This window comes from Pagrus major, chromosome 24, assembly GCF_040436345.1.
Source record: "Pagrus major chromosome 24, Pma_NU_1.0".
Lineage (NCBI taxonomy): Eukaryota > Metazoa > Chordata > Actinopteri > Spariformes > Sparidae > Pagrus > Pagrus major.
In genome coordinates, this window is record NC_133238.1 from 1,734,819 (window position 1) to 1,747,500 (window position 12,682).

General features: G+C 42.5%; 1 protein-coding gene across 1 annotated transcript in view; it reads right to left on the bottom strand.

Moving 5' to 3' along the window:
- The window catches only part of smg1 (SMG1 nonsense mediated mRNA decay associated PI3K related kinase), a 118,599-nt gene that overhangs the window by 19,275 nt on the left and 86,642 nt on the right, over positions 1-12,682 (bottom strand). Inside the window, exons 47-53 of the mRNA XM_073462725.1 lie at positions 7,939-8,211; positions 6,886-7,120; positions 6,473-6,684; positions 6,198-6,354; positions 2,907-3,096; positions 2,243-2,523; positions 303-512 (exon numbers count right to left, since the gene is read on the bottom strand). Coding sequence (XP_073318826.1) covers positions 303-512; positions 2,243-2,523; positions 2,907-3,096; positions 6,198-6,354; positions 6,473-6,684; positions 6,886-7,120; positions 7,939-8,211 — 1,558 coding nt within the window. The remainder of the gene's footprint in view (positions 1-302; positions 513-2,242; positions 2,524-2,906; positions 3,097-6,197; positions 6,355-6,472; positions 6,685-6,885; positions 7,121-7,938; positions 8,212-12,682) is intronic.

Genomic DNA, 12,682 nt, shown 5'->3' on the forward strand with positions numbered 1-12,682 from the left:
GTAGAGAGCTGTGGTGGACAGTACCTCAATGCATTTACTCAAGTGTTGTAGTTTAGTACAATTATCTACAAAGCATCATCTGCTACTTTTTCCACTCTACTACACTTCAGAGGGAAATTTTGTACTTTTTACTCCACTTCATTTATTCTTTTACAGCTAAAGTTGCCAGTTACTTTTCAGATCCAACATTTTATCAGTACAATATATGATCAGATAAAACTAACTACATTTCAAAATTGGTGCACAATCCCCACATTGGTCGGGCTCTAAGCAGAAGCATCCACACACACTTCAGTCTCTACCTGAAACATGGCTATGTGCAGCTGGCTCCTCTGTAGACTGGCCTTGGCAGCCTCCAGGTTGGCTTCTAACCTCCTCAGCAGGTCTACTTTCTTCCAGGCTGTGTCATAGGAGGAGGCCAGCACTGTGGCTCTTTTCAGGAGCAGCTGGGAGACTTGGCCTGATGCCAGGCTCTGCTCCACTGCCTTCTTACAAAGCTCATCCAGAGACACCTTGAAGCAAAGATAGACAGACATTTAGTGACATCACTTTTTGACACTCTATCGGTAGTATCCAGATTGACAGATCTGTCTAACAAACATTCATATTAGTTAGTATATCATATTTACAGTATAGTAGTAATAATAGAGTAACCAATTTAGAGGGGTCTCTAGTGTGAGGATTTTGCTTACATATGCAAGCCAAAATTGCAGTATGCAAATGCAAACAAATGATATGGGTGCCCAGATGCAAATAACTCCAAGTTCCCAGGGATGTCCCCCAAAACCCAGTTCTGAATTGGAATTGTGCCTTAAAGGAATAGTTCACTCTAGAACGAAATTCAGTCATTATCGACTCACCCTCATGCTGATGATAAGTCCAGTGTAGTTTCTTATTCCTCAACGTGCAGCTGGAGACCCGCAGGGGTACCCTCCGCCAGGAATAATCCATATAACGAGCGTCAATTGTGCCCGAGAGGAAAAGGTCCATAAAACTACACAAAAACTTTGTAATATTCCTCCATACTGCTCATCCGCTGCAATCCAAGTGTCCTGAAGCGACATCCAGAGTTTACTCGAAACAACGTCATTTAGTACATTTTTCTAGCTTAAACAGTCACTATGCTATATCTGCCTGGAGGCACACTCCCGCGTTCATGCGAGTCTCCCTCACAGCCGATTGCACTACGGAAGCCGCGCCAGACAAGATCAACAAGAACTCGCGATAGATACACACCGGTATTTACATCCAGCTGTGAGTCTCAAAGTTTCAAATCACTAGTGCAGGCAGATCCCTCTTGTGTTTGTGTGTCGCGCGGTCGCTCAAAGCAGGATGTAAATACCGGTGTGTATCTATCGCGAGTCTCGTTCATCTTGTCCAGCGCGGCTTCCGTAGTGCAATCGGCTGTGAGGGAGACTTGCGTGCACGCGGAGCGTGCCTCCAGGCAGATATAGTATAGTGACTGTTTAGGCTAGAAAAATGTACTAAATGACGTCGTTTCGAGTAAACTCTGGATGTCGCCACTTCAGGACACTTGGATTGCAGCGGATGAGCAGTATGGAGGAATATTACAAAGTTTTTGTGTAGTTTTATGGACCTTTTCCTCTCGGTCGCCACTTATGCTCGTTATATGGATTATTCCTGCCGGAGGGTACCCCCGCGGGTCTCCAGCTGCACTTCGAGGAATAAGAAACTACACCGGACTTCTCATCAGCATGTGGGTGAGTCGATAATGACTGAATTTTGTTTTAGAGTGAACTATTCCTTTAATCTGTAAGAGAATTTAATCAGAAGCTACTTGAAGAAACGGAACAAATGGTTTTAGTGTAATTTATGGTGGCACATGAATTCTCTCCTCTGCTGTATGTGTTGCACAAAGATGGGGATGAAGGCTATAAATGCTTTGGTGTGTGGTATCAGTTTATGCTACATACTTGTCTCTACACATTAACTTCGTGTTTATTCATATAAATACATATTTATCAACATTCAATACATTCTGTTTGTACCTATATTTGTGGAATTAGGCCATCACTCATAAGTGTTTCTGGTCTTTCTCTTTACAAATTTCAGCGGAGTCTCTTGGGTTTTAATTATGTGTTATTTTAGTAACTTTGAAAAGTTGAACGCTAAACATTTTTAATGTTTAATGTGAGGTTTGAAGCTTTCAGACTAAGTCAGTGGATTTAATACTGGAGTTTTGCTCAGAAAAATCTAACTTCCACACAGAAACACAATGTACCTTGCTTTCTGCACCAAAATCTTTCACCTCCACCTGGGTGACAACGTCAAGGCCAAGGGCAGACAGGGTGCTGCAGAGGGCCAGACCGAGAGCCTGGCTAGGCATACCCATAAGCATCTGTCGAACAAACTCGGCTGTGAAGGCCTTGATGGGGCGGGTCATCTTTTCCTCACTGACCACTGTCACACCTGACCCTGTTGCACTGGGCCGCCGGTACAATGGCTTCCCCAAACCAACTGGTCCATTTGTAGGTAACAGGTCGTCAGCTGGAGGACAGGTAGCTGAACACACAAAATTGTCACACATTCGTCAGACAGCAGACTGCAAAGCTGATCAATGAACTCGCAGCACTGATGATATGGACAAAAAATAAGACTGAAATTTCAATTTTTAGAACAATCAAGCCCAGATTACACCAAGATTAGTCTTCTCTGCCTGGGAAACACTCCTGTGAACACCTATACAGTTTGCTTTGGTCTAAAAAGAGCAGAAATATGGTGTGAACAATTTGTCGAGACAAGACGGACAAAACATATTAACATATTGTTTTAGGCTTGTATAGAGTTCAGCTAAAAGGTCTTACTTAACATGTGACTGGTGATCAGCCAATCACTGTGGGTGGATGGTTTGTAATTGGTCTCATGTTGCAGTAAGAAGCTCTTACCAGACAGAGTCTGAGCAAAGGAGGCGCACAGCTTGAAGAAATCCCTGATGGTTTGCAGTCTCTTGAGGAAGAATACCTCTTCCATCAACTGCCGCTGACTTAGGCTGTCAAAAAAGTGGAGCTGTGTGGCCCGAGCCTCCCTCACAACATCCACCTTCCTCCAGGCAGATGGCACCTCCAGAGAGCTTAGCTGAGGATAATGAGGTGCACAGGGAAATGGAATGAAAGAGTGAGAGAGAGAAGGAATGATCCAAAAATATTACTGGTGGTTCGAGGATAAACTGATCAATGTAAAATCTAGAGGTGCACCGATTACAATTTTTTTTTTTTTTACTCAGATTTTATTAATTTTTGGCATATAACAACATTAAAGAACACATTACAGCGTCAGTGGGGTACATGTTCTTAATAATAATCCTCAAATGTCTCTGACATCAGTCCAAGTTTTCGATGGTGTCTCTGCTTTGAGATTTGTGGACTGTCCATTTTTCTCATTTCTTATCAAATTTTGTTTGCTGGAGTCTCAATATATCCGTAAATCTTTCCATATTGATTATCTCCTCAACTGTGTCCAGCCAGTTCCTCCGAGTGGGAGGGTCCTCTCTACACCATTTCCTGGTGATTGCCTTCTTGGCCGCAGCCAGCAGAATTTTTACCAGATATTCGTCTTCATATTGTGCATTTTTCCTTGTCAGGTTACACAGGTATAATATCTCACATAACTTTGGTAGTTCATATCCCAGTATTGTTTTCAATTCTACCCACACATCATTCCAATAATTTCTCATTTTAGTACATTCCCAAAAAACATGAGTGTGACCTGCATTCTGCTCTCCACACCGTCTCCAGCATGTTTGTTGTGTAGTTGAAATTTTGCTCTTTGTTTTGGGAGTAATAAAGAACCTGATCATATTTTTCAAGCAAAATTCTTTCCACATCCTGGAGCTGGTGGTGGTTCGCTGTACATCACATATGTTAAACCAGTCCTCTTCAGTTAATGGCATTTTACTTTCTTTTACCCATCTGTCTCTAACATACAGTGTAGAAGTTCCTCTGCTCTTCTCTAGACCCTGGTACAGTGTTGAAACCACTCTTCCAGTATTGTTTCTATATGCATTACACAGTGTTATAGTTACTTTATTCAGCTCCTGGGGAAGATCTGGTTTTATTTCTTTCTCAAAGAAGTCTAACTTGGTAATACCTAAATTGATCGCAATCCTCCAGTCCATATTCCCTCTTCAGTTTTTGAAAGCTTTTAATTTTCCCCCGATCAATTATTGTACATATTGCTGTAATCCCCTTGTTTATCCATTGTTCATAACTACTATCCATTGCCCCTGGTTTAAATTTAGAATCACAAGTCAGCCAGCTCAAAATTTCACTTTCTAAATTGTATTTCCTAATCACTATGAACCAGATTTCCAGAGTGAATCTAGTAATTGGATCAAGCATATTCTTATATTTTTTAAACATGTCCCTGTTTGCAATCATACTTTGGATATGGTATCCCTCTCTTTTTAATTCAATATCTTTCCACCTTGCAGTATACTCAGGATCACACCAATACACCAAAGGTCGAGTCTGGGCGGCATAATAATATTCTAAGAGGTTTGGTAGGGCTAACCCGCCTTTGTCTTTGGGAATCTGAAGAGTTGCGTATTTTATCCTTGGCCTTTTCCCCCCCCAGATGAAACGTGAGATTTTTTTGTTCCATTCTTTGAATTGTGATGTGGGGATTTCTGTTGGTAATGATTGAAATAAATATAAAATCCTCGGTAAGACATTCATCTTTATGATTTCTATTCTGGAACTAAAATCCAATGTTAGCGCCAACCATCTTTCCATATCTTTTTGAATTTCTTGATTTAGAGTCCCATAATTAATTTTGTACAGTTTTGTTAAGTTTCTACTGATACTTACACCTAGGTATTTTATTGTTTTTGCTTTCCATTTGAATTTATATGTTTGTTGAATGGCTTGGGGTGGGGTATAGTTTATGGGTAATACCTGTGTTTTTGTCACATTGAGTTTATAACCTGACAAGTAATAAAATGAATCCAGTCTTTCCATAAGTCTTGGAAGACAGACATCTGGTTGTTTTAGACTGATCATAACATCATCTGCAAATAGTCCGATTTTATGTTCTGTGCCCTTTACCCCCTGCTATACCTTGGTCTTCTCTTATTGCCTGGGCCAAAGGCTCTATGAAAATTGCAAAGAGAGTTGGCGATAAGCAACAGCCCTGTCTAGTAGATCTTTCCAGTTTGAACCAGTGAGACTGCCATTTATTTTAATTCTAGCCTTCGGGTCTTGATAAAGTGTTTTAATAATGTTAACTGAGTCTGTATTAAAGCCGAATCTTTCTAAAGTAAGATATAAAAATTTCCAACTGATGCTATCGAAAGCTTTTTCTGCGTCCAAACTGAGCAGCAGTGCACTTTCTCCCTTTTTTTGTACTTCCTCAATTATATGTAAAGTCCTCCTTATATTATCTTGTGTTTGGCGCCCCTTGATAAAGCCACATTGATCTTCATTAATTAGTTCTGTCATAAAAGTTTCGAGTCTCTTAGCTAGGATGGTTGTATATATCTTATAATCACAATTTAATATTGATATAGGCCTATAATTTCCGATTACAATTTTTAATGGCTGATTCAGATTGTTTAAAAGTCTGACCTGCTAATTCTGGTATATTTCTTAAGGATGTTATGTAACTTTTCTTTCAAAAATTCAATTGTATGTTCACAAAAAAACACTGACTATTAAAATATAAAGTCAAACTGAAAATTTATTGCACTATATCCCACTTTATCTAACATGTTTTCAGCTCTTTTATTGAGTTGGCCATTAGTGAATTGTTCTATGCGAATGTTAGCTCCCCCTGAAAAGCATTTACGCAGTGTATAGTGGTATATTCGGGACACCTATTTTGGTAGGTAAATATGTCAGAAGTCAGTCTGTAACGTGCTACAAGTCACATGTGAGCAGAATAAAAAGTTGGCTGCCCTGGCTCATACAACAGAGCCTCCATGTTGTTATATTATTCTCAAACTACAGGCACAATTCATAACCCTTGGCTACAAGGTTTTGTAAAGGCATTGGGTAAGTAGTAAAAAGCTGTCAAATGGCAATTTGACACGTGTTTGATGTGCTGAGGGTCTCAGGGGACTTGCAGGCCAACAGGCCTTTAGATTGGAACATCAAATAACACACCTGATGCACAGGCAAATAAACTAAGTCATTTACAGCCTATTATTCCATTTATTAAAACTTAAAGGAAACAGATGCTACCTTCTCTGTGAGCTGGCCAAATGCAGTCTCTAGCTGGGTGAACATGCCATCAAAGGCCACCAACAACATTTGACCAGCAGACATCTTTGGTGTGTCCTGGCCCGGTCCATCTATGCTACGAGGCTGAATCAGCTCAGAATACTGCCCTCGCAGCATCCTAAGAACAGAAGAAGTTTTTCATTGATCAGACTTGATTTGGAATTCAAGAATCACAAGTTTGTAGTTTAGTCAATGCTGATCAAATTCATGAGTAGAATGCTAAAGCAGGTCCTTACCTGGTGATGTGGAGGCAGTGGTTGTGCTCATCATGGTCCAGGCCTGTGGTGGCCTGCAAACTGTCGGCCAACCCCTGCAGGCCGAGACCATCAGAACTCTGCTCCACCAGCTGCTCCAACTCTGCCAACATGGACTCCAGAGTGGGCTCTCCTTTTACCATACAGCGCAGAGCCTCTGGAAAGATGATCTGACGGAAGTTGGTATTCAGTTCCTACAGTGAACAAGGAGACACATCAGTGTCAGCAATTACTGTATTGTATTTCCAATGGAACGTACTTCTCTAACAGCCACATTCACAAACCCATAAAAACAAAAATATTACAAAAATTCAAGCCTCTCATTTTCATCTGGAGAATAGGTTACTTCTGGTTTTGACTAGTTGATTTCACATTGTTTTGGAGGGTGCACCTACCTGCAAGCAGGTGTACACAGCGTTGGCCAGGTACACAGCCTGGGTGGTAGCTGAGGGTGCAGGCAGCTCCAGGTCATGGGGCAAGTGAGGGCAGCGTTGAAGCAGGGTTGCCAGGGCACTGACATTTCCAATCATACTGCAGAGCTCCTCCAGGAACCATGCCCCATCCCGAGATGTCAGGTCTACCAACTGCTCTCCAGCACTGGCGGCCGCACCCTCCATCACCAGATTCCGTCTGGACAATGAAACCACAGTGATGTCCCACTGATCACCTGCAACTTCTCCTCTTCATTTTCAAAGCTACATTTCCAAGAAGCACTACATTTTTGTGGATCCAATGGGTCTTACAGAGAGGATATCCTGTTTTGCCCTTAACCTACTAGCGATAGCCTTAGAGGGTGAAGCCTATACAATATTAATGTAAGTTACATATCTTACATGAAAGTCTGCCTCTGACTGAGTTACTGAGCGATGAAGTTAAACCTTTGGTTGAGTCAGTGTTGGAGTTTCGCCAATGCTCTCTTAAAATGAGTAGTGGCAAATGTTAGTTCAGTACAATAACTCCACATTCTATGATTATAGGCGCATCCCTCTAAACCGTGGGCGCCACCAGCTCCCTTAACCAGCTGAATTAAAAGCTGTTGTGGGAGCCAATCATCTGGTCTCAGCAAATAAAACACAACCAGTTCTGTGCTAGCGAGGGGTGAATCCATCACTGTTAGCTGTAGAGGGCACCTATACTCATAGAATGTGGAGTGACTGTACATAACTAACATTTGCCATTACTCATTTTAAAAAAGCAAAGGCAAAACTCCACTTACCAAACAAAGGTGTAACTTAATCACTCAGTAACTCAGTCATGGGCAGACTTTCATGTTTTGCTTTTTCCTTGCTTTGCTGTGGTCCAGCCAATAAATAAGTGATGTAGGTGATGAAGGGTTCAGAAATATAGCTGTTGTACAGAAGGCTTATTTTAGCAATATAGCCACTTATGGATACTGACCACTAGTCTGAGTGGACAAACAGCACAGTGAAACATGGAATGTGTTAAACCTGCAGAGTGTGCAAAGGGCAGAAGTGATGATTCCAGCCAGACTGAGGGAGCCTGGCTCTCCATTTTCCCGAAGGAAGACTGTAATGCAGTGCTCAATCTCCTGCAGCTGCTCCTCACAGGCTGCTGCTGTTGTGCCCTCTGCCTTCAGTCGCTCTGCTTGGTGCATCACACGATCATTTGTGTCAGCCACTTGGTGCTGTAAAGTCAACTCTACACTGGACAGGAATTGGCAGGAGGCTGCAGGAGGTTGGGGAGCGAACAGCACCTCATATCTGTAAAGGGAGTGGAAAACAATGCTCAACTGTGGACATGACTGGTGAGTGCAACAACATAAACATGTTTATGAACATGCATTACTAATAAAAATGTTAAACCAAATATGATCATAATGAGGTCTGTGGATTATCATGAGGAACCAGGAGATGTTTTTTTTAATTAGTGTGACATGACCTCATCAACTCCAACAAGGAGAACCAGTTGCTGATATAAAACATAAATCACAATGTTAGAAAAAAGGTCGTAGACATTAAAATGTATCGGCTGTGGCTCAGGGGGTAGAGAGTGGTCGTCCACTAATCAGATCCTGGCACTCTGTAGTCTACATGTCATCCCTGGGCAATATATATATACCCCAAATTGCTCCCAGTGGCTGTTCCATCTGTGTGTGATTATGTTTGAATTGTCAAATGCTGACTTGTGTTGTGAAGTGCTTTGTGTGGGGTAGGACAAGAAATGCATGTTATACATGCAGTCAATTTAGTCAGAGTCCAACCTGCTGGCCATCTGACTCAACCCCTTTCCCAGAACCCAAAAAACAGGAGTACCATGTGATGACAGAAGGCTGGAGATGTGCTTTAATACTTAATGTTAACCAGGTGGTTAATTCAGTGGCAGCTGATTATAACAGTACATTTATTAGCTCCTATTTAAAACACAGTAGTTGGAATTTTATTTAAAACTGTATGAAACATTTTGTTATGTTTGCAATAAACAGTTTTGGGGGTAACATTACAAAGTAATCCATCAGAGCACTGTGATTACTTTTTGTTGTAACGAGTAACGTAATGTGTTAGTTGTACTGCACGTTAGTACTGCAATTCAAGTAATCCATTATTTAGTTAGTTTTTCATAAAAGTAATCCGTTATTGGAAAGAATTGCTGTCATTTCCTTTACTTCTGTCGCCACAAAAATAAAATAAAATCCCTGAAGCATTTGCACTGTTTCTCTCCTGCTGCTTAGCAGGTGGCTGTGTGCCTCATGCTGCAGTAAACTTACAGTTGTGTCGGCGCCAATGTGTAGATGGCTAATTCAGTGTAGTGGGATGGCAGAGAGAACAGCATTAACTTTGTGGGAATATTCTCTATTATTATTTTTGGGCAAAAAGGACAAGAACAACATCACTATTATTAAGCTGCAGAGTGCAATCTTTCCTTTCCGAATTAATGGTTTCATATGGTAAGTCACTTTCATCAATGAAGTGAAATAAAACAGCAATTCAGTCAGATCAGGGTGGGGTTGGCTCTATAGTACCCAAGCCACCAACCTTAAGTGGTACTTGACGACCTGAGAACGAGCCTCAAAATTCAATAATATTTTTTCAGAGTCGCTTTAAAAGTTTGCTAACTCAGTGTTGCTTTATTTCTCCACCTTAATTCCCACACACACTGGCCTCTCTCTCCCTCTCCGTTTCTCGGCAGAGCATTCGCAAATGTCATTAGATGGGAGGGTTATAGCTAGGGCAGATTGTCCACTAGTTAACTGATCACGAATGGTGCCGTTCTCTCTATCGGATGAACAAATAAGAGTAAAAAATGCAAAGATGGGTTGCCAATTGTACACTGCTCAAAGAAATTAAGAAAACACTGTAAACACACATCAGATCTTGATGAATGATTTTTTCAAGTTGACAGTCTTTACTGACGTACATTGTAAAATTTGTTGAGAACAAAATGATGTAACAACAGTAAATGGAAACCAAAATCATCAACCCATTGAGGGCTGGATTCAAAATCACACTGAAAATCCAAGTAAAAAACTGATATCACAGTATGATCCAACTTGTGTGAATTTTCTCACGGCAACTCATAATGTGACTCAGTAGTGTGTATGGCCCTGTGTGCCTGTATGCCAGTGGTTCTCAAACTTTTTCGGTCATCCCCCACTTTGGACAAGGGGGAATTTTCAAGCCCCACCTGCCCCCATCGCCCCAACACAATGCTAATGAATTACGCCAAGCTTAACATCCGCGCGAAAGTTTGTTCCTCTACAATTGACCGTTCGCTAAGCCCCGCCCCCCTTAGTTACTGTTGCTATGTCTGTCAAGCTTTCGCTCCTACCATAAGAAATATGGAGTTTTCAGTGATATCAATAAGAGATATTCCAAAGGAAATTACGACAAATTTCTGGAAAAACTGTTTGGTGATATCAGAGAGAAGCCGACAGAATGGTCTTCGGTATGCATTTGAGAGATACATCCACAATATCATCTGCTGGCGGAGTATAAATGTTTGTTGTTGTTCTGATCGCACTCTGGGAATTTCGCTCAGGTAGATCAAACTTAATACAGTACAGTCGTGAATCCCTATTACAAATCGGGATCACGCAACAACAACTACCCGATATGGATACTTTCCCACATAGTCACCGGATACCAGCGGAGATAGCCAGACCATCGGGGCCTCCGTGGATGATCATACTGAGTGGCAGGCGGCGGAGCCTGCGGAGGGAGCGCAAGCAGAAGCGGGGCTGCCAGGGTGGCACTCTTGCTCGACTAAAGAGGAATCCCAGGAGACCACCGCTCCCCAGCCTCTTCGTTGCCAACGTCAGGTCTCTTAACAACAAAATGGATGAACTACGATTTCGCTTATCAACATGGTCACTCGTCCAGGAGAGTTGTGTGATTATAATCACTGAGACCTGGCTACACTCGGGAGTCCCAGACGCAGCTATCAAGCTAGCGGGCCGCGCTTACCACCGCGGCGACAGGAACAGTGACTATTGATATGATCTTTGTTGTCATTAAAGAAAGGCATTGATAAAAATAGGCATAAAAAGGAAAATTTCCTCCTGTTTGTCGCGCCCCACCTGTCACGTCTCTATTCCCCACCAGTGGGGCGCGCCCCACACTTTGAGAACCGCTGCTGTATGCACTCCCAACAATGTCTGGGCATGCTCCTGATGACTCTGCGGATGGTGTCCTGGGGGATCTCCTCCCAGACCTGAATCAGGGTATCATTGAGCTCCTGGGCAGTCTGTGGTGGTGCCTGATGGCATCGGATGCACCAATACACAACGTCCCATAGGTGCTCAATGGGATTTAGGTAAGGGGAACAAGAGGGCCAGTCAGTGGCATCAATACCTTCATCATCCAGGAACTGCCTACACACTTTCCTGCACCAGGAGGAACCCAGGGCCCACTGCACCAGAGTAAGGTCTGACAATCGCTCCGCGGATTTCATCCCAACAGCAGTCAGGGAATCGTTGGCTATGAAATGGAGGTCTGTGCGACACTCCAAGGATATGCCTCCCCAGACCATCACTCACCCACTGCCAAACCGGTCATGCTGGATGATGTTACAGTCAGCATAACATTCACCACAGCGTCTCCAGACTCTTTCATGCCTGTCACATGTGCCCAGTGTGAACCTGCTCTCATCTGTGAAGAGAACCAGGTGCCAATGGCTGACCTGCCAATTCTGGTGTTCTCTTGCGAATGCCAATCGAGCTTTATGGTGCTGGGCTGTGAGCACAGGTCACACTAGAGGACGTCTGTCCCTCATGCCACCCTCATAGAGTCTGTTTCTGACAGTTTGGTAAGTAACATGCACAATAGGCTTTACGCAATCAGGATTTTTGGGGCTGATCACCGATTAGTGAGTTTAAATAAACCGATCACCGATCCGATCACATGAGGGAGCAATATGTGTATTTAAATAACTTGTTAATTTACTGTATATACTTATGTACTGTTTACTGAGTATCAACAAAAGTATTCTTAAGCATTTTTGCCAAAGTTTAACAATCTTTGCCATGCCCCAAACTGACAGAGATGCAAGGGTAAAACATCAATGACCTCTAGAGGGCATTCAAGGACTGGCCAGACATAAGTTCAAAGTTCAGTCAGGTCAAACCAAAATAACTTGAGACAGAAATAATGGGCGCAACAACTTACTGCGTGGATCAAAGTGTGCCAGCAAACGTTGAACGGGTTCTCCACAATATTAAATATTAAATATTAAATGTTTCATACAGTTTTAAATAAAATTCCAACTACTGTGTTTTAAATAGGAGCTAATAAATGTACTGTTATAATCAGCTGCCACTGAATTAACCACCTGGTTAACATTAAGTATTAAAGCACATCTCCAGCCTTCTGTCATCACATGGTACTCCTGTTTTTTGGGTTCTGGGAAAGGGGTTGAGTTAGATGGCCAGCAGGTTGGACATGTCGTGTTGGGGCATTTTGCAGATGCTCCCCCACGAGCTACTCTTGTGTTGCACGGATTGCGGGTGGCTTTGCTTGTGTCTGTCTCCTTCGCTTTGGGGGGGTTCCCGCACCGCTGGCGTGTTTGTTTGAATCAGACAGCTAATGATTCAAGATTCAAAAAATGTATTGTCCATCACATCGTGACAGGGCTCAAAACTAGCTGTCGGGTTCGGGCAGGCGTATCGGTGGGACGGGTGGGACACAGGCCGTCTGCAATCTATGCAACGGGAGCATCTGTGGGGAGTTTCAGCACGAC